This window comes from Emydura macquarii, unplaced genomic scaffold (genome assembly GCF_026122565.2).
Source record: "Emydura macquarii macquarii isolate MOO-44397 ecotype Brisbane River unplaced genomic scaffold, CSIRO-AGI_Emac_v2 contig_1230, whole genome shotgun sequence".
Classification (NCBI taxonomy): Eukaryota; Metazoa; Chordata; order Testudines; family Chelidae; genus Emydura; species Emydura macquarii.
The window spans coordinates 8,868,129-8,896,077 of NW_027131367.1; the positions used below are offsets into that span (position 1 = coordinate 8,868,129).

Below are 27,949 nucleotides of genomic sequence, written 5' to 3' on the forward strand. Positions count from 1 at the left end.
GATGTTCCTTGTCTGGGGTGTCATTTAATCTAGGGTTGGCCCTGAGCACATGCTTAACTCTAGGCAAATCAGTAACCCCCCTGTAGTTAGGAATGTTCATCTTGATTCACTGGGGCTACTCATGCTTAAAGTTAAGCATGTGCTTAAATGTTTTGGTGGATCAGGTGCTCAGAGTGCTCAGCACCTTGTAGGAGCCAGCTGCGAAACAATAACTATCCCAAAACAAGAAACACGTTGCAGTCCTAACGCAGAACTCTCCTCTCTGATCTGTGCTCAGGGCTCTTTTATGCACATCTGCAGTGAACTCCTCTGACACCTACTGACATCAGTGGGGAGTTCCCAGTGTGCATCAGTACAATAGGTTGTAAAGTATAGTAACAAAGTAGAATTTATTGTCAAATGAATCATGATATTTTCAACACAATGAACTTTATCATCAAAAAGAGCTAGGAAAGGACTGGCACTGAAGTTATATTAGCTGACGCCAGCAGTCATTAACAAGGCTAGGTACAGCATTCCCCCAAAGACTATCCTAATAAACGAGGTTGACTGCCATTCTGAGTAATGTGCCTCTGTAATGGGTAAGAATTAAGCCACCTGGCCCTGTGCCTTCACCCTTGGAACCATCACATTATCTGCCGGTGCTTTGCTTGGCTCTAACCAGTGCAATTAAATCTTCATTTTCTTGAGCACTTCATGAACCAAATACCCGCATGATGATTAAATATGTAATACAAGAAAGGGAGGGCATTACACTGGAATGTGCAAACCATTAGGGGGAAAGTTTTCCACTAGGATCTCTGTGGAAATTTGATCGGACCTGTATTTTGGGTTCCTGATATAACACTTTCGCCCAGATTGGGATTTTTTTGCACCTGTAAGACACATATAGTAATATAGTAAATTGAGCATAGATCAAGTATGTTTTATTGTCGTTTGGAAATTTTTTAACTTACCCCAAACCTTGCAATGTGTATGCAATGTGTATTTCAGCTTCTGGTACACAAAAGCACACAGTCACCACGCAGGAAAATGACCATAAATCACAATTAGCCACAGTTGTCAATATCTAGCTGAAGTGACTCAAAAATGGAGCTAAGCCAATGACTGGTTTGGCAGTACTTCCAATGATTCCTTAGGTTTAGAGATAAGAGATATTGGTAAATCATTCTCTATAGGATATATCCTTCTGTCACTTACACACAACTCCCGTTGACTTCAATCTGAGTTATGTGCACGAGACAATAGAAGGACGTGACTTTAATAGACACAATTCTGCAAGGTGCTGAGCATCCACAACTCACAGGTGTTAAATGGGAGTTAGGGGTGCTCTTCACTTGGCAGAATCGCTCCATTATCTCAGCATCATTCCACCATTGAAATCCATTGGGAATTTGATGTAAAAACAGATGGGAGGATATGGTCTGTAGAGAATTCAATGGGAGCTGACTTCACTGGGAGTTGAATTTGTCTGGTTTCACAAATAAAATCTGGTTTTAGCGATCAAGCTCTGATGGAAAAATTGTACAGAATATAACAGAAAATGGTCACTTCCCTATAGCTGTTCAGAATTTAAGAGAGAATTATATCCCGTGCTATACAATTCTACAGCATGATTCCAAAAACCTATAGAAAATTTATCAGTCTGCGATAAAAATTGTAAGTCTTTAAAGTCATTTCTATAGGACCCTATTACATTTCTATAGAACCTTATTAGTTTTATCCATATTAAGAGTCCAATCCAATGCCCGTTGAAGGCAATGGAAGACTTTACTCACAATGGGAGCCTTTCCATGAATTTTAATGGACATTGGATCAGGGCCTAAAACCTACGGGACTTTTCCAGAAAGCAGTGCTCAGTCACAGGTTTTTAAAAAATTAATAACAGAAAGTAAGTGAAGGAAAGTGCTACCTGGATCATTATGAGCAAGATGTCCAATGCCGTTGGCTCCTCGGGAGTTGAAAGGGATTTTCTCTGGCTTTGTAGTTTGGATATCTGCATCCATTTGCCATTAAAAAAGGAATAGAGGGTCTCTACTTCTCTTATCGTAACAATCAGGATATTGCCATGTCTGTCCTTGATCGGCTCATAATAAACTCTGCCTAAGTTGTGAGTTCCCAGCAAGTTCTAGAAAGTAAGCAGATTATAAAGGACAATATTAGCCATCATACATCAGGAGGGTGCTATTTACAGCATAGGCCTAGTTCTGTTCCCACTGAACCCAATGACTGGTTTGCCACTGACCTCAACTGGAGCGGGTGAGGCCAATACTTCTTCTATTTCCAGCCTACGTCCAACATTGCTCAGTGCCAGCAGAGAAAAATTCTGCCCTGCCTTGTGCGTGTGAGAATTGCATTGTAGAATGTGGGGGCAGTTCCTCAGTCGGTGTACACAGAAATGACTGGCAAATATCAATCTGATCATTATGACTGAGCATCTTTTCAAAAGACCAGACTGCAATGCGATTCACATGCACAACCCAAGGCAGAATTTTTTCCCCTAGTTGCATAAAGTTATGTGAATATAGGGCGGGATTTTCAAAAGCACCCAGCGTTGGCCTAACTCTGGTCCCATTGACTTCAATGGAGCCAAGCTGATTTATACTGGCTGAGGATCTGAATGTGGGATACAATGAGTGTCAAAGATGCCATATTGATTCTGGAGAGTTAAAATGCTGTGGAATTCCCTCCTTTAGGGCCAGTAACTTTCTATAAATTCAGGTTCATTTTTTTTTTCTAACGTAAATTATTTCCAGTGGTAAAAGTGAGGGGACACCAAATATGTGAGGAATGCAGGTCCGGTAAAGCTGGGACTAAAATGAATGATGCCCCTTGACAAGAGGGACTTTTGAGCAGTATTGTTCTGCCCCTTTTATTTTTGAGTACCAAAAATGTGCTAGACAAGAACAGTAGAGACCCTACCAGTCTTTCAGGGTCAAAACGTTTCTGGCAACATAGCTGAAGATTAAAGACATTTATTAAAACGAGCAAAACTAACCTCGGTCAAAATCCCTTTTCCCACATAATAAGCATCAGCTTGTCGATGCAAGCACACTAACTTCAGTGACCAGCCGCTGAAGAGATTCCCAGATGTCTTAAACAAAAATGCCTAACATTTAAAATATGCTCATTACTTCGGGAGTTTTCAAGAGATCTACAGTAAGCTGGGAAGGGGTGGGGGTTGTTTAAAAGGAAAAAATGAATTGACAATGTAGCACATTATACATATAGGAAAGTGTGTAGCTGTACTTTAACTTAATGACATTCTGTACTGATAGATTATCCTGAGTTAATTTATCTGCACTTAGTAGGCACTATTTACTTATAATCTGTATTATTAAATTGTTTATAAACTAAGCACTCAAGGTAGTCAGTACAGTGACTGCCATTTATAAGTGGCTTTAAGTAGCTATTTTAGCTTTATGTATCCCTCTCCAGGGCATACTATAGAAGTCTATATTGCCACATGCTCTTCTTTTTTGCTGCCTGTAAAGATTAGCCTCCTAAATCTAGTAGCATGGCACTGGGTAGATTTTGCAGCATGTTCTGGTATTTGTGTCTATTAAGAGGATGGGAGACAGTACACAAGCCAGAAGCTGGTCATTTATTTGCCATTTTTAATTAAAACAGTTGCAATGGGATTATTGACAGCACTAGATTCTGAAATGAATGGAAGAGTCTATGATGATTCCAGAACATATCACTAGGACACATGCAAAAAACTATTTTTGAGCCCTCCGGGGCTCCATCATTTCTGTTTTGTTTGCTCTAGTTGTCTAATGGTAGCAGCAGGCAAAATTACAGTCCCCAGTATCTTTGAGTCCACTGATCCAGTCCCTTACCAGCTGCGTTGTCACTGATCTCTCCCACGTTGTCCTAAATTCCTATGGAGTCAGTCTAACAGCCTCAGTAAAGTATATTCAACTATATAAACTTTATTGACACCCTTCATGGGCGGATCCCATTAGACTACATACTGCTAAAGTTTGGCAGATTAGTGACAGTCCTATGTTCATCAGGGGACCAAACTCACAGATCAAATGTTTAGGATGATAAATTTGCCACAAAAACCACAAGAGCAATATACCACAGGGGCAAACACGCTATCTCTCTGTGCTTCAAGCTCCTCTCTTATAATGGCTGCTAGCAAATCGTATGCAATGTGCACAGTGTCTTGGGTATCCCCAAATGCAGCCCCTGCACATTTCTGACGAGTATTATGAACAATGGCCTATTAAAGCCAAAATCTGCGCAGGGAAAATGAAACTGAGCTAATGACAGTAATATGAGCTGGCCACCCTATATGGAGGCATGCAGCAAATACGGTGAAATCTGTCAAACAGCTGACAAGCATCTATTGCTTACATAGGTGGTCTTCTAAGGGGTAGGTCTAGCCTGCAAGCTGGGGGGGGCGGGGGGTCAGGCCCAGTTTGAGGAGACATACTCGTGTTAGCTCTCTCATCAAGCTAACATGGTAAAAATAGAGTGTAGTTGTAGAGCGCGAGCTGCAGAACTGGCTAGCTGCCCTGAGTACATGCCTAAGGTCACAAACAGGTATCGACTTGGCGTGGCCAGCCCATCCCGCCATTCGTGCTGCCATGATGAGGCTCCATTTGTAGCACAGTAGCTAGTGTGAATTTTCTCCTCGAGCTGGGAATCACGCCCCCGCCGCCACCTCAGCCTGAAGTGTAGACACACCCAACGGTGGAGCATTTGTGGATACTTCGGGGGCAATCTCTCAAGCCAGGAGGCTGCCTGGGAAGACTGGTCTCGTACTGCTTTCATTATGGATAAATATAAGACTAATATAAGGATAGTCTCAATAATGCCCTCGCAGTGCTAGTGTGCCATAAAGTGCTAGGATGTCATGGATGCTATAAAACTCAGTTATTGCAGTGATCTGGAACAAGAAGAATGGTCTTGTGGTAACGTACCAGCTGGGACTTAGGAGAACTGTATTCCCTCTGTGGCTCTGCTCTAGATTTCCCTGTGTAACTCTGAGCAAGCCACTTAAAAAAAATCTGTGCCTCAGTTTCCCCATCTGTAAAATGCACTTCCCTATCTCACAGGGGTATTGTAAGGATAATACACTAATGTCTGTGAGGCACTCAGATGCTCTGGTGATTGCAGGGGATGGAGGGGGCATAAATATACTTAGATAGATCGATAGCTCTGGTGTATAAAGGCCCCAGGTAAATCACTTATTTCATCTATAGTGTCCTTCAATCTATAGGATTATTACTATCATTAGTAATATCATTTATTAATATATAATTAGTATTATCATTACTATTATTGCTATCAATAATTATGTGCATCTAAAGACCCCAACGGAGAAAGGAGTCCCATTGCATTAGGCACCCTGTGAACATAGGACGCTCCACTCTCTCCAAATAGTTTACAGTATACATAGACAAATCAGAGAAAAGGTGGGGAAAAGGAAGTGTTATTGTTGCGACTGATCGATTTTCTTTTGGCAATCTCTATTCAATTCTGTAAGCCTAGTGCCAGGAAGGGTGGTCTTGTGGTCTGTGATTCTGGAGAGCTAGGTTCAATTCCCACCACAGGCTTCACATGTAACCTTGGGCTTCCATTGACTGTGATGGGAATTGGGTATCTAATTCCCTCAGGCTCCGTGGAAGATCCCAGTCTCTGTAAAATGGGGATAATAATGCTCCCAAACCTTTGTCTGCTATTTCATTTTTTTACTACAAGCTTTCTGGGGAAGGGGCTGTCGCCTCCTCTGTGTGTGACCAGCACCTTCCACAAAGGGGTTCTAATCTTGATTGAGACCTGTAGGTGCTACAGTAATACAAATAACGGTAATAAACAGGCCTTTTCTATATGAGGCAGCTCGGCTTTTGAGTAATGTATCTCAGGATTATGATTGCTGCTCTCCTTCTGTGTGTCCCCTGCCTGTGAAATCTTGGGTTTATTTGGGATATTTATTTGCTGTGTTATGCTTGTTTTTAATTCTGTCACCATTTCTCCTTCCCCCTCTTTTCCTACCAGTTTACTTTTTATGAGATCACTCACTTCCAGCAGGCAACAGAGGCGCAGCAGCTCACTTCATCGCAGACGCTACTACTACTCCCAAAGACAAGCTAAGGCAGAGAACAGCTGGCAACACTTTCCCTCAGAGACGATGAATGCACTTAAATTAACTACTGAAAACTTGTAACGCAACTCACCTGTAACTGTGCTGTTGCTGAAACCATCTTTTGCCGGGCTTGAAGTGCTGTTGACGAGGACATGGATATTGACATATTCTGCCTCAGCCATCTAATATCATCCCACATACAGGACAGCTGCAAAATATATGACACAGTTCAATCCCCTTTTTTCTCGATGCTTGAAAAGCCGGAAGCAAAAATAAAAGCATATTTGGCTTTGGAAAAATCAGTAGCTAGTGTTCATTTTGAGTTTTTGCAAGTGGTACTAAAGGGGATAGCTATTGACTGCAGAGAAAGAGAGAGAGAAAGATACCATATCTAGCTACAGAAAGAGAGAGCATTCCATAAATAGCATGTACCTATCTCAGTTCATCTGTGGATTTTCATGTAAGAGTGATTCACTCTCTATTTGGATTAAAAAATAATGTGAAGATGTCTTTAATCCTGGACAATCAAAATACCAGCCCTTAAAACTCCTGGTCAATGGTTAATGTTCTTTCACTCCTTCCTTCTTTCTCCAGAAGCCCTTACATCACTAACTGGAAATTGGGTAATGTGGGATTACACGTCTCAATGAATGAATTCCGCTTTGGCCAGCACCTTCCATGCCCATAGTGGGTTAGGCCGGATATATCCCTTAAAAAATGCTAGAAGGAAAAAAAAAATTAACCCAAGCAAAAAGCGTGGTACTTTATCATTTAGCTTCATCGCTGCTGTCATGTTTTGTTCTGGAAATAAACAACTGAGGTTGGAGCAATTTTTGGTCCAGACCATTGAGAGACCCCATATGAAATTAGGCTCCTGTTACCTTTGCGAACCACAGAAAATCTTGCATAATGGAACTGGTGTGAGAGTCATCAATTTCCACAATTGGGATTTGATCTTCATTGGTTACTAGCAAGTTGTCTTTGTAATAAAATATGACAGCTATGTAGAGTCCACTGAAAAGAAGAAAGACAAACAAGAAAGCAAGCAGTCAGAGAGTCTCAATAGCTATGAAAATCAGTACCAAATGTCCTGGATAGGCAAAGACACATAGTTCCATAGATTTTAAGGTCAAAAGGGACAATTTTTACAATCTAGTCTGACCTCTTGCGTAACACAGGCCATCGAACTTCACCCAGTGATTCCTGCAAAATGGTCAGGGGAACTTTATTGCTCCAAATACAAGGAAACTACTACACTGTAGTGATCTATGACCCTCTTCCCGCCCAGTCTGCTCAGGTAAAACAACCTATTGATATAAATTTCAGTGGGAATTTTACCTGAGAAAGTAGTGCATCATTGGAGTCATTAAGGCTTCTGAAGTCAATGTGCATGCTAGTATTTTCTACCAATAATGGGTCAAGTGCTGCTCTCACCTACACCAGTGTAAATCTGGAGTAAGTCCATTGAAATCACCAGGATTATTATGGGTTTACATTAATGTTCCAGGGTATAATTTGCCTGGCATACCCACAAAACTGTTTATAGAAATCATTCCTTTCAATATTTACTCTTGTAATTAGTTACCTACATTAACCAGTTGCTTTAGGGAATTTAAAGATCCCAGAGAACTCTTTTGGAAGAATCAAAACTCTTATCGAAATACAAAAAAGAAAAAGTAAACTGAATGCTCTTGGTGATGAAAGAAGAAATAATCGTGTGGGTAACTTTCATTTACTGAAACCAGACCATCAAAGCTGTAGCGCTGCCCGGATCATCCAGGTCACAGAACTAGCCAAAAATATTAGGGAGCTCTCAGGTGGGTTGCTTGCTGGCAAAGAGACATTATAAATGTACTTAAACAGCCCTACATTTTATGTCATGAACAAATGAAATTCCATTATTGAGCAGCAACGGAACCAGCAAGTCAAAAACATTTAAATAACTGTACTGTGGTTTTGCATACAAGGCTCCATGATGCTACAGTCCCCAGCCAGCAAGACAATGGAAAGATTCCCGTTTACTTCAATAGTTGCTGACTCAGCCTCAATGAGCCTCATTTTCTACTCAGCCACAGTAGTTTATTATACCCAAGTAACTTCATGGACTTCATCATGGTTACTTCTGATTTACTGCAATTAAGCAACAGGAGAACATGCCCATAGCTATGTCTGGGTTGCCTGGCTTTTTGGTATCTGAGCTCCCATTTGTAGCTAAATTGGCACTTTTGGGACGCAAAACGTATGACAAACCGTTTCAGGGTCTTCACAAACTTGTTTGAAGAATGGAAAAGATGCTTCAGGCTCCTGGAGACTGATTGCTTGCGACCAGCATTCTGTAGTTTAGAACTTTCTAAAATGGACAATAAAAACAAAGAAAAAAATCAGAGCGCAATCCTCAGCATTACAGCAAAACATTAAGAACATTAAGAACTCTTCCAATCTCGCTCCTTAATTTCAGTTCATTTATGTCTATCCACAGACAAGCATTTCAGAAACACACCCTCTTTCCTTACGTGTTCATGCCTGTTGGTGATAAGGAAGATTAAAATGACCTCCAAACTCCAGAAAAAATATTGTCGGTTTGCTCCCAACCAAGGATGGGCTTGAACGAAAGGCAAGGATCTGGAGCTTTAGGCCATTCAAAAGCTGGATCTGAATTTTGCAAATGGCCCCTCTAGTTACAATGGGTGGAAACAAAGCTCCAGATCTGAATGCCGTTGAATTTTACGATGTTTGAAATCACATTCCAAATTTTGTGGCTTGAGCCCATCTATACTCTTAGGCTTCTAGTAATGGAACGATAAACCTCCTTGTTTTGGTTTAAAACACTTAGAAGGAAGAGATTTGACGACATAAGCAATGTCAGACATTAATAAGTTGGTGACATCAGTCAAAGGTTAAATAAGACAGCTGAAGTGTCTACGTGAACACTTAGTTCATGGCAAGCAAAGGTGTATATCTACCTTGCTTTGTGTCCAAACTCAGGCCTGCTATATGTCTCACTGTAAACGAGAGATGGGCGAACCAGCTCTGATAACAGAGGAACTCACCTTTTTTTTTGGAGGTTCTAAACAATTTGGTTAACATTTTATTGGTTAAATTGCATTTAGGTTTCACGTGGTCTGAGTGGCCTGATTCTGCTCTCACTTAGAGCTGGATCCAATTTCCTTTGAAGCCAATGAAAAGACTCCCAATAGGAGCTGGGAGGAGCTGTTATGAGAGTGCTCTACAAAAGATATATGTAAATAGTTTTTAGAGGATGTGCCAGTAGATGGCACTCAAGAGCATGCAGCATTGTGCACAGATTTTGTGCCACCAGTTAAAAGTTGCTGTTGTGCTTTGCAAATTGCTTTTGATGTGCAGCTTTTTACATGCAGCTGTTAAGAGAAGCAGGCTTTTAAAACTGGTTTTACACTGATGAAACCTCCATCGACTTCAATGGAGTCACTTCTGTTTAATGCTGGTGTCAGAGAGAGGAGAATCTGTCCCAGAGATGCAAGGCTGGTATTTCTGGCTAATCTGGGAAGAAAGAAGGGCAGAAAATGGTAATTGTGTGAAATTACAGTCCAGTTTTACAAGGCCAACATGTTCTGATTAATCAGATGAAATATGGATAAGCATCTGGACTGAACCGCCAAAATGTTTGGAGTTTAACCTCTCCGTCGGAAAAGCCTATTATCCCACCAGCTCTTTTCAGAAAACTATTTGTCGCATGTTGCTAATCAATCTCCTTGGATATTCTCAAAGTAACATATTTCCTTGTGCCTCTAATGCTAAATAGGAGGTGTCTGACTGTGTCTTCTTAACAAGTTCTAAGTCTGAACATTTAAAGAACATCTAAATTTGTTCTTGTCAAAACCCCATCTGTGGAAGTGTTCAACATATTTTTAAATGATGAATACATTTGCACCATAATTTGCACATTGAAGGCCACAGAAAGAAGATACATTGTTAGCATAATTATTGTTCTGCTGAACAGCAAACACAAGGAGAACAAGTGAGGTGAAATTATGACGGAGTAATTCAGTTCAGAGATGGGAAAAACTTATTAGGTTATCAAATCCATATTCTTTCCAATGCAAAACTGTTCTCAACAGTATTTTCTTCGGTGCTTTGTCTGGTTTAATTTTAGGTGTCTCGAGCAAAATTCTTCCCTTGGAAGATATTCCTTTTATCATTATTTATTATACCATTTACTAGTTGTATTTTATTACCTCTTAGAGGCTCAACCAGATCATGGCTCCATTGTGCCAAGCCTTGTGAAGACAAAGGGCCAGGTACTGTCACCTTTACTTATGCTAAGTAGCAGCTTACTACACAAGTAGTCTCATTAACTTGAATGGGACTACGTGTGTAGTTAACTGTTACTCACCATAAGTACAGTTGGCAAAATATGGCCCAGTCAGTAAAACTATCTCTTCTCCAAAGAATTTATGGATGGGATTTTCAAAAACACTCAGCATTAGGGCTGGCTGGAAAACAAGAATTCTGTTTTGAGGTTTCTGCATTTGTTTTTGTTCCACCTCGTCTTTGTTCTGCTTGATTTTGAGCAGGAATTTGACCTTGGGACTCCCACATCCCATCTGAGTCTCCAACCACCGAGTTAATGGCTCTTCTAGTGTAGTGTTTGTCTCTCTCTCTCTCTTTCTTTCTCTCCCCTGCCCTTCCCATTCCCCCATTTTGACCAGAAATTCCATCATGGACCTGAGAAAACTTCCTGACAAAATTTTCATCAAAATCTATAAGTTTCTGCAAAAAGTTTCAGTTTTGACAAATCGGCATTTTCTGCCTGAAAAATTTCCAACCAACTTTATTTAGCACTGCTGTAAAACTGCTCCCACAGCAGAATTAGGCCAACGTTACATGCTTTTAAACGTCTCACCCTACAGTCTTAGAGACAAGATGCAACAGATGGAGGGAAGACAAGAGAAGAATAATCTGAGCAAAAATTTCACAGCAAGGTCTCCCATTATGTAATGTTTTCTTATTCTTTGTACTACAGTAGCAACTGGAGGCCCAAACTTGCTAGGCACTGCATATAAGAGTTGGTTCTAGCCCCAGAGAGTTTACAACCAGATAGTCAAGACAAAGGAAGGATTGTTATCCCTATTTTACAGAGATTGAGAAACTGAGGCACAGATAGATTAAATGAGTTGCTCACGGAAAGGCAGGCATTGAACCCTGTCTCCCATGCCAGTGCCTTAACTACACGACTATACCTTCTCATGCCCTCTCTATAACCTTTCCCCAACATTCATCATCAATTTACTTTTCCTTAATTTCACCCCATTACTCCCTCTTCAGTGTTTACATCCTTCAAACAGTGGCTCTACCTGCCCTCCCTGGGAAAGAAAATATTTTCATGGATCATTATTACATCATTGTGAGTCTATTTCAGTATATCTCCATTATGTAAACCAAACACTATGTTAAAGCTCTCCTCCTCGAGTAAAACCAGTTTAAGCAATGCTATTTCCATCCTTATTATGTAAATTAGATTCTCTCCTGTATATGGGGGAGCTGAGTTGCTAAAGGCAAGGCAACATAACTCTACATAAAACACCCAGAGATTATAGCACTGAAATAATAGGGAACATTTAAAGTAAGCGTACATGCTATTGGGCTAGTCTGTGGTTTGGATTCAGTCCACAGCTCTTAGATGCCAACAGCAAAAGAAATAATGTAAAACTATATAAAAGACTGTAAACTTTCCCACATTGTTGTTTGCTTTTGTATTACAATCTTCTGTAAAGTAGAAGCCAGCAATGTGGAGCTGGGATTAGAGGATAAATTTGGATCCAGAGGAAATGGAATTTTAATAGTCTGTTATTTAATTAACTAATAAATAACATGAAGTGCCCCTAACAGTAAAATAGCAGCAGCAGCAGAGCAAGTCTACATTAATAAATGATAAGACAACCACGCTATGAGCTCACTTAACAAAAGCCTTAGCATCAACATTTACTGGCCGAAATTAGGGAGTTGCTAGTGATTCAATTTAGATCAGAAACATTTAAATTTAGATTGTACTAAGCAATTAATTACCAGGGTAAATTTACAACACGGGCAGTTTTTCTTTCTTTAGGCAGGATGTAGAAATGTTTCTTTGCTGTCCACTAAATATTGGCAAATGCAACTGATATTTAACAAAGCAAGGTAAGCAGATTGGTAGAGGGATAAGTGCAAAGTTGCACATAGGATTCCAGGGTACAATACTGGTGTCATCAATCTCTAAAAGAAACTCTGTTACTCAGTCTGTTCTGTTTTCCTGAGGAGGAAGAACATTTGGATGGAAAGGGTCTGCTTGTCTCTTGTCCCATTGTTGCAGAAGGAATTACTTCTCTCCCAGCTGGTGTAAATGAGAAGTAACTCATTTGATGCTGATGGAATTACACCAGTGTCAGATTTTTATGAGAGAAGAATCAGAGGTCAGGGGTCTCCCTAAAAGTTATATTTATTTAGAGTGAAATTCACCCATAAAGAACGGCAGCACAAGACCTATTCAATATTCAGAGCCCATTTAACCCCGGTTTGAGGGTATAACCAGTTTTAGCCCTTGTACTGACCCTTGGCATATGGGGCTGAATTTCACCCTGTGTGAAAATACATCCAGTGGTTGGAAGCTGAAGTTAGACAAATTCAGACTAGAAACAAGGCACTCATTTTTAACAGTGAGAGCAATTAGCCATTGGAACAACCTGCCTAGAAATGTGGTAGATTCTTGATATCAAGACTGGACGTCTTTCTAAACGAGATGCTGTAGCTCAAAAAGAAGTTATGGGCTTGATGCAGGAATTGCTGAGTGAGGTTCTCTGGCCTGAGTCATGCAGGAAGCCAGACTGGATGGTCATAATGGTCTCTTCTGGCTTTAAAATTTATGAATAGTTTTGTGTGTTGTTCTCAACCCATGGCATGATGAAAGCCCCCGCAGGCCTGTTATTTCATATTTATTCTAGCCATTTATTCCAAGCTAAATTTTAAAATATGATGCACTATGAAATCGGAGCCCACCCCCCAACCTCCACTTTGCTAAATGAAAAAATGGGTTCTACTGTTTATGAAACAAATTGCCATTAACATATTTTTAAAACTAACTTCTGACTTATCCAGTAAAATATATTTACTACTGGGTCCCAGAAAGAAACTCTTTGGAAAGCATTTCACTCAAGACATGGGTTGCTCATGTAACGAAGCCCCACACAATTACTTTTCCCTGCACAGAATTTGTTTAGAATCAACGATCCTACAGGGGGGGAAAAGAAAAGCACTTAAAATACAACTGAAGTGTTGCCAGGACATATGTAATTGTAGTAACTGAGTTACTGTTCTGTGGCACAGTATTATGAAGACAAATGGATGACTTTGTTGTCTGTAATCAGCAGGGTTTTCCAGAAGATTAAACATATGAAAGCAAAGCTTCCTAAGCAATTCCCTAGGAGATTTCATCATATCATAGAGCAAGTTCAAAAGCAACAGCTGAACTAATTCCAAAAGCTCTTAGATGCACTGCACATTCCAATGTATTCTTCCTGGTGCTTTTGTGAGCTTTTCTCCACAGAAGGCCAAATTCCAGGCTTCCATGCAAAGCGTGACAACCAGGCTTTGTGCGGAGCTCTTTCTGCAGGCTGGGGAATTTGCTCCTTTATCATGTTGGAGCACTAGTGCAGCTGCTGCTTTTATAGATCCCCTTATATAGGGACATTTTGGTCAGTGGGATCTACACAGTCATGGATCTATTTGCTCACATTCACTCACAAAGGCAGCATGGTCTAGTGAATTGCGCACAAGGGCTGGAGACCAGGGACTCCTGCATTCTAATCCTACTTCTGCCACTGTCTAGTCTGAATTTGGCTCGTCATTGAACACTGGGCGTGGTTCTGCTCTCACTTAAACCAGCGTAAATCAATGGATTTACACAGGTAAAAATGGTCTGAAAGCAAATTCTGACCCATTCTTTAGTTGTGCCTCAGAAGCATGGGAAAAAACAGACTCAGAGGGCCAGATTCTCAGCTGATGTAAATCAGGAAAAACTGCACTGAAGTCAATATACCTATTCTCAGCGAACAGGACTCATGAGGCCCTTCCTTCAAGCCCGTGCTCCACCCACGAGACAATCCTTCTCCTGCCACAAACCTGGGGCTTTCCATTCAGCTTGACAGCTCCCAGCTGCAACTTTCAGAGCAAATTCGGCCCCCTCTGCCCATTGCTTCAATGCAGTTTCCAGACGCCTCTAATTTAATAAGAATATTGAAATATAAGGGGCTGACACCAGCTACACAGCTTAGGCAAGTTTCCAAAGCCCCTTTTATCATGTTACAATTCTCATTCATCCAATGTATGATGCTTCACTACGACACAAGCGATTGAGAATTTTTATATGCTCCAAAGTAAGAATGTTGCCATGGCAGGTGTTGCCAGATGGTGCTGTTCCAGAGAGTCTTCCAAGTTCTTTTTCTTAGCATGCAAGAAAATGTTCAGCCTTGGGAAAATTCACTGTATTAGTGTAAGTTTTGGTAGGCAAGGAACAGAAATGGGAGCTGTGAAAGCAGCAGGCGAGTTTGCTTTCTGCCTTGATCTCCAATTGGAGATTCTGGAGGCAGAGATGTTCCCAAGGAGCTTGGTATTGCCTTAGGGGGAGATTCCTGATAGAATGGACTACCCTGCATGCAGTTTGTGACCACTTCTGCTCCAGGACTGGTGTGAAAGTGCAAATAAAACAAGTTGCATTTAGCATATACCCGGACTCTGCATCATTTATTTCTTCTCCACTGGGAAGTTGACCTGAAAGACCCCGGACATCTGCTACCTCTCAGGAGAGAGAAGACAGTCCCATGCAAAACGGCTCCTCTCCAAGTCATATAGGAAGCCAGCAATTTAAGAGTCAAAATATGCAGTCTGCAGCTTCACTTACAAAATCCTCCACAAATGATGGTGTTTTTGTGAATCTTCATTAGAGAAACAATCTATTTTCTTGCAATATCTCTTTTCCATTTCCAACCAACATTGCTGAATTGTTTAAGTTGCCATAGTTACAGTACGACTGTGGCAGACCCTTGATCATGATGATTGTGGCATATTTGCACTCAGAGAACTAAAGCTGCCTCTTTCATTTTCAGTCAGATGATTTCTGTCTTGAGCACTTCTGTGAATTTGAATCGTTTGATGCAGCTTGGAATATGATAAGTAAAACAGCGTGGGAAAACAAAAACTTCATGGCAGTTTGATTCTTCCATTTAAACCAAATTCCAAGCGCGATTCCAGTTAGAAATCGGATTTAAAAAATAAATAGTAACATTTCAACAGCCAATAGAGAATAAAGGCTTTTTAAAAGCTTTAAAAAATATCCCAGGCTGCTGCTTTGGCTCTTGAGTTATCAAAGGCACGGTCTGTTTCTCATGAATGGAGAGCGCAGAACTGGCTGAGATTTGAACCCTCTCCCCATTTTGGGTTGTTATGTTAAAAAAAAATGTAGCAATCTTACCTTCGCACGGGTTAGTATAACTATTTTTCATTACAGGTTGGCATCAGCTCTGCTAGAATACATAGTACCTCCCATTTGGCAGTGGCCAAGTCCTTTCAGTTGATCCAAAATAGATTTAAGAAAAAAAAAATTATTTGGTGGGGAGGGGGAGAAAAAGAGAGCAATCCTTGACATTTTTTCATGGATTCCTGTGTGAAAACGATTTGCAGGGAAAACAATTAAATAAGCGTATGGGAGGGTGGGGGGTGTTCATGGTTGCTTTCTGATGTTCGCATATGTCTTATTGCAAGGGTTAAGAGCAAGATAGTACGCTCAAGTGATTCCAGATGGTCCAATATTAAGATCTTTCTTTTCCTGATGAATGAGAAGGTCTGACCCAGTTAGGAAACTGCTAAAATTACAGGCGCCACGGAGGCTTTGCATGGTACCCCTACCATGGATTTTTTATCCTTACCTCGGCAACTGTAATGCTGATGAGCCGCTCGAACTTGCTGAAGGAGATGTTCCAGGGCTTCAGTATGTCCCCGGCGCCGAGGTTCTCTGCCATCGTAGTCTTTCCAGTCTGTTGAACGAAAGAAACAAACATACAGGAATGTAAAGGAGTCAAAAAGGGCTTTAAAAATGCTCACTCCTCATCTTTGCATATGCACGTGGGATAGAATAGCACTGCTTACGCTACAAGCTTCCTCTCCTTCCCCCTGCAAAATAGATAATATAATAATAGCGTGGGGTTAGGCTTTCAAAAGAAACTCGCTCCCGGCAGCTTCTGTTGTGACATCTATAGCCAGAAAACATCTATCTTAGCTATCTGTATGACCCCCACTGACATAGCATCTGAGCATCTCACAACCTTTAATATATTTTTCCTGATAACCCCTTTGTGGTGTAGGGAAGTACTGTTGTTCCCATTTTACAGCTGGGGTGCTGAGGCAGAGAGAGAGAGACTAAGTGACATGCCCAAGGTCACACAGGAAGTTGGTTGTGGAGCAGAGATTTGAACCCAGGTATCTTGTGAGTGCCCAAACCGTTGGACCATGCTTGCTAGCTGGACTAAGCACATCTGAAAACCTGGCCCTGGGTGTGGCTGCTGAGGCCTGGACATGCTAGTCGTGGCATGCCAGGTATGGTACTGACAAGGCAAGCAGCCATGGTTTCTGCTCCAAATGCCCTCAGTCCCAGGAAGGTTTGCTAACTAAAATCTCAGCCTTAAAATCTTCCATCGCACGCCCTCAAATTCTTTGTCCTGGGAGTGAGAAAATCAATCGAGTGCCTGGCATACAGGAGAGCCATGATTTCAGATCTTTTTAAATCCGCATTTAAATTCCTGTATTTACAAAAATAAAATGAAATAATGTTTAAAAAAAAAAAAACACCCCCACTCTGGCTTCATAAATAACTGTGTGCCCTTGGTATGTCAGTGCGCTGACAGACCCCGCTAAGATTCTCTTCTTAGCTGGCAGAGACACGACGTGTGCCCCCACCTCACTTGCTGAACATACAGTACTAATTTCAGTTGAGAGTGATGTATATCTTCCCAGGGACTCAGCACGCCAGAGACCTAACTGAGCTTTGGCCTTGACTTGCTACAATGATAATGAGGTGGATGCAGTGGGCAGTGGCTGCTCCTATAGTCTGTGGGCTGTACCAAGAGCTGTAGAGAAGCCTCTTTTATGTTAGACATTCTGGTGGATGTCACAAGCAGTAACCTTCGTGGGTGTACACTGAGAGGTCAGGTCTCAGCTACCTCCAGTATGCACTCAGTGCAGGTGTGTGGGGAGACACATAGGAGCCATTTGCCACTCACTGATCGTTGGAGGGCTGGTGTCGTTTAGAACAGCTCTAGGGCTTGGTATGACCCTCAGGGGGGGGCATCTGCTACCTGGGGATTGCCAGAGCATAGCAGCACTCTGGCCACACCCTTTTTATTCTCCAAATTTGCCTCTGGTACAATCACTGGACCTGGGGATGTGGGAGGGGTTAGAAGCCAGTGCTCAGTGACCCCCCCACCCCACGCCAGGGGAATCTCCAGTTGGGAAGATTCACTGACTTAGCAATCCCTCAGTGCTTTGGGGCTGGAATGGGATTCAGCCCTTGATCTTTAATTCCACTACCCCAGTGTTTCTCAGTGACCGGTCCGTGGACAGGTGCCAGCCCCTGAGATCTCCCAGACACCGATTAGGAAGGCATGAAGCCGGTCCCTCGTATCAAAAAGCTTGAGAAACGCTGCATTAGCATTTTTCTGGCTGCCATTATAGACCATTTTATAGAGTGTTAAAGAGTCTAACTTCATTTCTAGCTTAGGGCCAAGTTTGGCTCTGTTACGCCAGCGTCGTTCCAGGGCCACACTGCTTTTGCTGAGCAGTTTTTTTTCCATTGGTTTTGAAAACCAATGGTAAAGGCGGTCCTCCTGGGTAAAGACCTTCCCACTAGAACAAGTTCTGCTGCCAGTAACTGGACCAACGAATAAACAGCATGTTACATGTCAAGCTGAAACTCTGACATTAATATAACCTCATAAAAAGAGTTGAAACTTAGGCTATATGAGTCTGATGCGCTGAAAAGTTTGAGCATGTGTCATTGAGGATACTTAATAATGAAAATATCACACAATGGCCAGCTCTAGAACGGGCTCTGGGCCTGCTGGATGTGAGTGCTCACTGACGAAGAAAACATACACGTCTGGTCTTGTTGAAACCCTTTTCTTTGACACACTGTGACCAAACTTAAATTTCCATAGGTATCATGGGCTACTCCTCTTCTCTTTCTATTGTCACCATGTCTGCCTCTTGGAAAAATAACCCTGCAGTCTGCCATGATTGCCCCACATGCAGCAGTGGCTCTGTTTTTATAGAAGGCATAGCCTGGGAAGAGGCAGGGGAAAGGTGGCTTTATTTCACCTGGGTTCTCAGCTGCTGAGGGGACAAAGTGGCCTTAATTCTAACTGAGCAGGCCTGCCTATGGCTTATATCAGCCCTAGGCTGCTCCTGAACTGGGGACATTCTCCCCCGGGCCACGGTAGCACCTATGCTGCCAGAGTGGCATGGGCAGACTGCAGCCAGGGTCACAGGGTTTTGATGAGGGCTGGTCAAAACTTTTCCATCAACATTTTTTTTTCAACAGAAAATTGGGGGTTTTGACAAAAGGAACTGAACTTTCTGCAGGAAAATAACCCTATTTTCTGACCAGCTCTGGTTTTGGTTCAATAGCACCTGATCGAAAGCCCACTGAGGTCTGTGACAAAACTTCCTTTGACTTCAATGGGTTTTGGATCAGGCCCTTATTGCAGAATATTTTTAAAAGGTTCAACAAGAATAGAAAGAAAAAAGAAGGGTGAGACAATAAAATATTCCCAGAGTAATACCTCAATCTTATACAGGGCTGCAGCGTAAAATGCCACTTGTTTTGCCAGAGGTCCCCTGCTCTGCAGGGTGTATTCTGTTGAATGACACTGAGTTCCTGTAAAAGATACAGTCCCTTTCTTTAAGGAGACATGGAATTTTAAGGCTTCTAGACCAAATTCTGCTCTGTTATGCTGGTGTAAATGCAGAGTAAGTCAGTGGAATTACTCCAATGTAACCATGAGCAGAAGTATGTCCCAGGATTGTACTACACCAAACATAGCAGATTTTGTTCGAGTAACTCTGGATTTATACTGGTGCAAGTGAGAGCAGAATTTGGTCCAGAATAAGACAGTAGTACTGTAAGAGCCTCAACTACCAAAACTCCACTTCCCACAACTCTCAGATATATAGTGTCAGTCCAGCTTCCTTAATATTCTCACATTACCATTCAAGCTTATTAAATGGTTACATTAGCCTAATAAAAGAAAGTGCTAATGCAATAAAACAAAAACCTTCACCACACTAATCAATACAAGGGAAGCTGTAATGTGTCCAGCCAATTCAGCAGTGAATACTAATCCAGGAAAAGTGATTAACAATAGGATGCCATTAGGATAAATAAAAAAATTGCAAATGCAAAATTATGGTTCCAGTGGAGTTTCAGAAAACTTGCCATGATTTTTTAAAAGGAAGGAGGGTTTGGTCATGTGGAACATTTTAACTACTACTTAATTACTACTGTGAGCATGCATGCACATAAGTATCTCTACTTATATGAGTAGTCCATTGACTTCAATGGGAATTTACACCCTTCAGAATCTTAAAGGACTGGGCCCACAAATTTTGGTTCAGCGCAACGCACAGTGCAGAATTGTCTGCGCTATCAGTGATTTCCTGTTAGTAGTTCAGATTCAGATTATGATCTGCTCTTTTCCTTACATTATAGAAAGTTCAATATAACAGAAGCCTATTAAAGGACATCAAGGTCAAAATCCTAACCCTTGTGCATATGTGTTTGCAGGATCAGGTCCTAAATAGACAACCCGGAAAAGGTGTGAAAGTGGAAACAGTACAAGACAATTAAAATATATATAGATTATTTCCAGGGGTTTCTTTTTAAGTTATATTTTATTTAATTCCTGGGTGACTTGTGCATTTTATCCTTGGATCCCAATGGATTTGCTTTGTACAAATTCACTTTTAAAACAATAAAGTCGTTTTAATAAATCAATAGTGGTGGGTGTAGGAGATCTTAACCTACTGGAAGGAGCAGCACAAGCAGGAGTGGTAGTCTGTGGAGGTCCCCATCCTTTCATGTTGTACGCTGAAACACGAGCGTAATAGCTTTGGCCCTGCAAAGGCATTGAAATGGAAACAAAAGGCTATTAAAACATTTCATTTATAAATAGTAATAGTAATGCTCTGCTTCTTCAATGTCCCATATAAACATTAAGTAATGAATCCTTAACATAACAACTTTTAAAATTACTTATAGCCAGATCTACAACCCTAACTCATACCTAATAGGGTCACTGGACTCAATAATTGCTGCAGAGAAGTTAAGTGACTTGCCCAGTCAGTGGCAAAGTGGTGAAATCAGTGGGACTAGTATGACTGTACTGCTTACGTCAAAGGTTGCAGAATCAGGGCCTGAGAAAATAAGTAATGAAGTAATGATTACAGTTCTAGGGTTTTTTGGTTTGTTTGTCTCCTAGCAGTAGAGTAATCCCTGTGACCGGAATCAACAGAAAACTGCTTTGTCTAAATATCAGAAAGTTTACCCAAAGCTTAACTATACTGCATCCATCCTCTTGGTCTAAAAATGAGGATGGAATTGTCACGAGAACAGGCACTCTTGCTAGATTTACAGCATTTCCCATTCTGGCTAAGTTGGAAAAACTGCAGAAACAACACTCCTTTATGGTATTTTGGTCCTTCTCCTCTGGGTCCTGGAGGAGCCCATGAAGCACTGAGGCTGACAAAGGTGAAACACAAACAAACTAAACATTAAGAAAACTTTCCTGAAGTCGAAAATAGTTCTGGTTCAATTCGAGCCTGAGATACAAAGATTGATTCCTACCTAATCCAATCTGTTTCGCCCATTGCTTGTCCACATGGCACCAAAGAGGGGTGTGAACTGCACAGTGCTCTAACTGCTCCATGAAGACCTTGCTGGCACAAATGAAAAGGTACCTCGCTTGCGCTGATGTGGTCCCATTTCAAACAGGATGACATTAATGTGTACTAGGTACCTTCTAGTTCAGCCAGCAGGGTCTACCTGGGGCAGTTAGAGCATGACCCATTAGAGCGCCCTACAATTCATACCCCTGTAGTCCAGATTCTGGCGATGTGTAGACAAGCCCTAAGAACATAACTTAGGTGAGGTTCTGATATCCTTACTCATGCTGGTGAGTACCTTATTTCACAAATAATCCCAAGGGGCCTGATTCTCATTTGTATGAAGGTGTCCTTACACCACTTGGGCAATGCAAATGGGGCCTCAGTGTAAATGAGAATCAGGCCCCTTGACTTCACTGGACTATTAATGCATAAGGGGGTCAGACTCCAGTCCTTAGCACCTAATCCTGCGTACAGTGTTTAGTCCCACCAAAGTCACAGTAGTAAGTGCTACTTTCAGCGCTATGTGTTGGCAGGATCAGGACTTTAACTCACTTGTAAGCCGGTGTGCAGATTCAATAGTCAGGGAAGGAAAAATAAGAGTCCCAACTACAGGTTGCTTTGCTCTATCTTAAGTACTTACCCGGTCCCGTTACCATAAAAGCAGAGTGCCTCCCAAACTTGCCACACCACCCGGCGAGGTAGGGAAGTCTTAGTGGAGGCAGAGAGGGTAAGTGACTAGCCCAAGGTCATACAGGGAGTCTGTGGCAGAGCAGGGATTTGAAGCCAGGTCTCCCCACTCCTACACGAGTGCCCTAGCCACTGGCCCAGCCTTCCCCTGCACCTCAAAGCCGTTCCCTTGGGGCTTGTTTTGTTTCCAAAACTCAAAAACCAGAACAAATCAACTCAAGCTACTGAATAACGAGCACCAGGGGCATTTCCAGCCTCACCCACATGGGAAGAGAGAGGACCTACCCTAATCCTGTGGCAGTCTCCTTTGCACCAGCTTCCTCTTTCCTTTTATAACTCTTCCGAGATCAGCCATGCAATAGGCAAGAGTTGGTAACTCCCTACATGCTAGAATTCCTTTACACCTTGTCACGCCACCAAAGCTCGGATACTCAGAACAAGGGCTGGTGTTCACGCCTTCATTCATTCCATTGTAGCTAGCTACTACAGGTTGGATAACAGATGAGACTACTTAAATAACTCGCTACAGGGAAGGCGAGAGAAGGAGTATATAGTGATGGAGTGTGTGGCAGATTGCAATTTACTACATTTTGGCAACTACAATCTCAGCTGGAATGGATAATCTATTGCTTGAGACTGGGTAGTGTAAATAAGTGATACGTTTCACTTATAAGACACCTTTACATTTAAGACATCAAGATGATTTCCAAGCACTTTTCAATCCTCAAAACACCTCCGTGAAGTAGCTGATATTACATCTGTTTCCCACATGGCAAAACTGAGGTTAAGGCCCAGACTCAGAAAATCAATGGAAATTAGGATCTTAAATACCTTTGTGGCTCCTGGGCCTAAGTGTCTTGCCCAAATCACACAAAAATGTAGTCACAGAGCTGGAAACAGAACCAGCAATTGATGCCCAGACCTGTGTTCTAACCACTAGACGATATTCCCGCACACAGAGTCTTGTTCTTCCAAACACACGACTCAAGCTATTTTGACCAGATTATTATGATCGATTGGAAGATATAGTTCCAAGAGCTCCCCAAAATCCCAATATGGGTGGATCCCCGAGTTAATGGACCATAATGGGTCCAATAGAAACATTACGGTCTGCTAATGAGATCATAGGGAGACCCTTGCAATTGATTGACAGCTCCACTGTGATGCATCACAGTCTGTGTGCCAATGCAGACAGAAGCATATCAATGCCCAGCCATTGGTTTTAATGAGAATAGAGCAAGGCCAGTGTTTGTGCTTTTTGAAAATCCTACCCTTCATTTAAAGATACCGCAGTCTTGGGAGTGTGTAGCTACGATGTACAATAGGCACTGTCCTTAATATGTGACTGTGCAAATCAAGGTGCCTGTAAGTTTAGTAAAGGTACTTTGCATTGCCGATAACATACCAAAATGCAGGAAATACGGCCTATGGCCCAGCAGCCTGGAAAATATTGAGTTTCAAAGGAAAGCTCTTCAGATAAAAAACTGAAAATAATGCCTGGTCTATTCTGGCAGGGAGGGTTTTATATTGTGCCCATCACTTAACTCATAGGCATGTCTTCACTCCAAGTGCGGGCGTACCTGACCTAGCTAGCATGCGTAGCAACAGCAGTGAAGCCACAGCAGCTAGCCTCCTAAGGAACTACCCAGAGTCCCGGGTGGGTTTGTACAGGCCAGGTTGAAGCTTGTGGTGCTGCAGTGTCACTGCTCGATTAAGAGTTAGCTTAGGTGTGCCTATGTGCGCTGCAATCATACCTCCAGCTGCCGTGTAGACATACCCTTAGATACACACACTAGACAATTCTAATCCAAGCCCACAGTCAGAGCTCTAACACCTGTGCTTCAGAGCACAAGCCAGGGGTTTTTGGAATAATTTGTCTTTCTCCTGCTGTGATTTTGTTTTACGGGCCTGAGTCAATACCTAGTGAAGACTCTCATTGAGTTCGGTGGGTGCTGGATTAAGCCCCAATATTTCCAGCGCAAATATTTGTGTGAATTTTGAACACAAAAGGTTTTGGACACAGGTTTTGAACACAAAAGGTTTTGGACACAGAGGCTTGTTCTCTGCAAGCATTTGCAAAACCAAAATTCGTTTGCACAAATGTTCACGCAGCCTAGCCTGCAGACTAGGGTTACAAACATATGGTTGAAGTTAGCTTGCTTAAAAAATCCAAGTGAATATTCATGAGAGATTTTCTCCATCATTGACCCAGTTCTTATCTGTATGAAAATGCACGTCTCCTTAACAAGACTGCAATCAATGACTTTGTTCCTTAATGAGGTAGAGGAGATAGAATTGTTATTTTAACCATCAGACTTGGAGTCAGGATTGGACTTTGACCTGCACTAAGATTATCCTGTGATCCAGAGAGCAGTGGCTTTCATTCCAATCTTTTCTGATCGCCCCAGAACATGACAATTTACAAAGCAGTTCATGCTGTCTGTCTATTCCTTTGTGACTTTCAGATCATGACATATTCTGTTTAATGACTGGTAGTTGTTGCCAGAGGAATGGCACTCTGCTATTGTTGCCAAGATGCACATGTCAGAGCCCTGGTACCATTTGGGGAGTTTAAGATCTAAATTAATGATTTGGCATTTACCGTTCTGAGGCCTGTGATGGCGCATCTCAAAGACTGAAGATTATCCATGATTATTTCCCCAGCCAAAGGAGAAAAGTCTTCAGAACAGCTCCATTCCACTAGAAAATAAATAACAAGGGGAAAAAAACCACCAGTTGAGAACCACTGGTCTAGCACAATAAAGCATGTTTTCTAGTCTTTAATCATTCTTGTGGCTCTTCTCTGGACCCTCTCAATTTATCAACATCCTTCTTGAATTGCCAACCCCAGAACTGGACACAGTATTCCAGCAGCAGTCACACCAGTGCCAAATACAGAGGTAAAATAACCTGTCTACTCCTACTCGAGATTTCCCTGTTTATGCATCCAAGGATCATATTAGTCTTTTTGGCTACAGCATCACACTGGGAGCTCATGTTCAGCTCCAAATAATTTTCAGAGTCAGTGCTTCCCAGGATAGAGTAAATATGCAAATATGGCCTGCATATTATACCGCATCATGTAGCTCTGACTGCAGGATCCAGCCCACAGAGGATTGTTATCCCTTTTTCGGGCCCAAACGTTGAACTGTGGGCTAATAAAACTTTGAGTTCTTGCAGGTTGATCCAGTTAGGAGGAGAAATGGGATGGGGCCAGATACTTTTGATGCAGTCTTGTTAATTTGCAAGGAATGTACAAAGTCTCGTTTCCCTGAACACAGGCAGAATCAAAGAGGAGATCGTTTCTTGGCTTACGGCCCCAAAACTCTTTTAGCCAGCACCACGCTGTGCTTGATCATGCCATGCGTGCAGCTTTCTTCTCTCTGTGTTTCTGCGTGCACATGCTCTCGCTTTCTCTCGACCACCCACCTCCCCAAAACAATATCCAGTGAAAACGTCCATCCACATAGAACTAATTCCTGGGTGGAGTCACAAATGTATTTGTTTTAGGTGGGGGCGTCTATAAAGGAGCTTAACTGTTTCTTTCAGCTCTCTTAAATGAAACGTTGGAGTTACAACCACCAGCTTCAATGATGTTTTGCCCAACCCACAACAGAATTATCCTCTCTGGGCCTCATCCAAAGCTCACTGGAGTCAATAGGAGAATTTCTATTGACTTCAATGGACATAAGACTACATCTCTACTCCATATCAGGTTGTGTTACATAATCACAGAAGTCACACAGCACCATGAGGAATTACTGAGCAGTAGCCACTAGGAAAGCGAAACAAATGATGCAGTATTGACATATGCTTTGCAATTGAAGGGGTTTATCCTGCAAGCTTAAGCACATAGTGGGTATCTTTTACTTATGTAAGTGATCCCATTAACTTATAAGGCTCATGCGTGAGCGAAAGGTTTACAGGATCAGTGCCACTACCTTCAATCTCCCCCCATTCCTTCCTTGCAAAAAGGAATGAGACAAGACAAATAATATAAAATAGAGCAATTCAGACTCGTTAGATCATTTTAAAAACGAGCACAAGCAAGTGGGAAAGCGAGACTGCTGACAGGATAGCAGCTTTTTTTTTTTAAAAACTTGAACTCTACCAGTGGCAGGTACCATGGGCGTAGTTTTAAGGGTCTGTTTCTACTGTAGACTCACACTTCTGGGATTTAATAGTTTGCCCACTTCAAAACCACATCAGATTCAAACCTGTGGACGTCTATTTCAACAAACCTCCATGACCTCATTAAAGATTATAGACCAAATTCTTCTCTCAGTTAGGCTGGTGTAAGTGTGGAGAAACTCCATTAATGTTCTGCATTTACATCAATGTAACTGAGAGAAGAAGTTGGCCCAAAGACTTCTTTCATTTTAGATCCTCAGAATTCCCCATGGCTGTTACTATTTTCAAATGTTTAATTGTCATCAGCTTTAGTTTTTAAGATCAAGTACTGGAAAAAGGTATAGTTAAAGCATGCGATTCTCACACAGATCCCTGGTAAAGCAGAGTCTGCCCTATTTGGAAAAAAAGAAAAGAAAATATTTCACAATATTTTCTGTTCAGCATATGCAGCAATTAATTTCCATATTTCTGCAAGCTTCCCAGAACAAGAAGCTCATACTATCTTTCCACTCGCTTCTCATTCCATTCCCCACGCTCCGCACCCCCTCTCTCTGACGGCAGCATGTGATCTTAGATAATATGCTATGTTCTGAAACACTTCAACATTTACTGCTAAGTAAACAACGTTGTTCTTGATTTTGTCCATTTGCCTCTGGCTTTGTTCAGCATACATTTTCCTCGAGTTCCGTGGAGTTTTAACAACCTGTCTACTGCTGGCTTTAACAGGAGTCACAGGGCTATCTCCATCTGCCACTATGAAAATGTAGAGATTGTTACTGTAAGACATTGTAGTTTTTTGTGTGTGTGGAGGATTTAATTAGAGTAGTGCCTGTAAGTGCCATTATATTTGATGGCCCGTCAGAGTTTCCATTGTAAACCATGATTTTCAGGCTTTTATAACTCCGCTGTATTAAATCACTTAGGACTGAAGTCTGGTATGCACACTGCTCGCTCAGGCATGTTTCTTATTGCAGTAGTGTACATTGGAAGAGCCCATCCTAAATCGTTGAGCGTCTAACAAACAGGCTTTCAGTCATTTCAGATGCCTCTTTTCTTTTCAAGGGTCCAGGTAAAATAAGATGGTGTCATTTAGGGTCAGATTCTGTGGAATAGCAGTTTGCGTCACTCAGACCCATGTGACTACAGGCAGAGTAGGGTGAGAGAAATGGTGTGTGTGCTGTTTCTCTAAGACAACACTCGGAGAGAGCCGGAACTATGGTGGCTTTCAGCCACCTTCGTGTCTTCCCAATCCTAGGCTGCTCTGAGGATTGGAGAGGCCCTGAGCGTAAGTTAGACAGCCCACGAGGCTTGGCTAAGCTATGACAGCCTCCTCGGGAAGCCCCATGGGCAGTACTGCTACCAGAAATCTCAGCTGTGGTGCCTGCTGCAGCCCTGTCTTAGCACACCTTTCCTGCCCGCAGCCTGCCCCATCAACATCCTCTGCTCCAGGCTTATGAGCGTGTCCTTGGACGGCAGACTTACCTCCGTCTACCCCAGCACTTCTGTCAGGGGAATCCTCCTCCAGTGGGAACCAGGGCTTTTAGGGTCCCTTTACACCACTCTGACCTGTTTACACAGCATGAAGGATTTGGAGCAGGGGTGAAGATCTCGGCCAGCTTCAGAACCTGGTCCTTAATAAAATGAAAGCCCTTCCAGTAAGGAGTGTGGCCCTGATTTTCATCTACGCTAAGGCTCCTTGACGCTGCTCAGTAATTTATGCCCCCTTTAGGACCCCATATACATTGCCAGGGAGGTATAAAAAGGCCCTAGGGTAAATGAGAATCAGGTGTCTTTGTATGTATTTGGACAGCAGCGAGCACAATGGGGCCCACATTCCTGATTGAAACCTCTGGAGGCTAATACAGTTCTGTAACAATAAGAATGGCTAAGGGCTTGTAGAAGGATACCTCAGAAAAGAGACAGAAAGCACCATTATGAGTGCACAAGAACAGTCCTTAAGGACTAATTACATTACAAATAAAATTGACCCACAGAACTGCTCCCCGAACAGCAGAATGTGGTCTGGAAAAGAAGAGACAGTGGAGCAGATGCTGAGTGTCTTCGGAAGAGCCTGCGTAGGAAACAGTC

At 42.1% G+C, this 27,949-nt stretch overlaps 1 protein-coding gene across 1 annotated transcript in view; it reads right to left on the reverse strand.

The window, feature by feature from the left end:
- ANKFN1 (ankyrin repeat and fibronectin type III domain containing 1) overlaps nt 1–27,949 on the reverse strand; it is a 231,438-nt gene that overhangs the window by 20,942 nt on the left and 182,547 nt on the right. The window contains exons 8-14 of the mRNA XM_067547819.1: nt 24,333–24,430; nt 20,184–20,274; nt 16,036–16,143; nt 8,351–8,450; nt 6,982–7,114; nt 6,192–6,308; nt 1,913–2,128 (exon numbers count right to left, since the gene is read on the reverse strand). Coding sequence (XP_067403920.1) covers nt 1,913–2,128; nt 6,192–6,308; nt 6,982–7,114; nt 8,351–8,450; nt 16,036–16,143; nt 20,184–20,274; nt 24,333–24,430 — 863 coding nt within the window. The remainder of the gene's footprint in view (nt 1–1,912; nt 2,129–6,191; nt 6,309–6,981; nt 7,115–8,350; nt 8,451–16,035; nt 16,144–20,183; nt 20,275–24,332; nt 24,431–27,949) is intronic.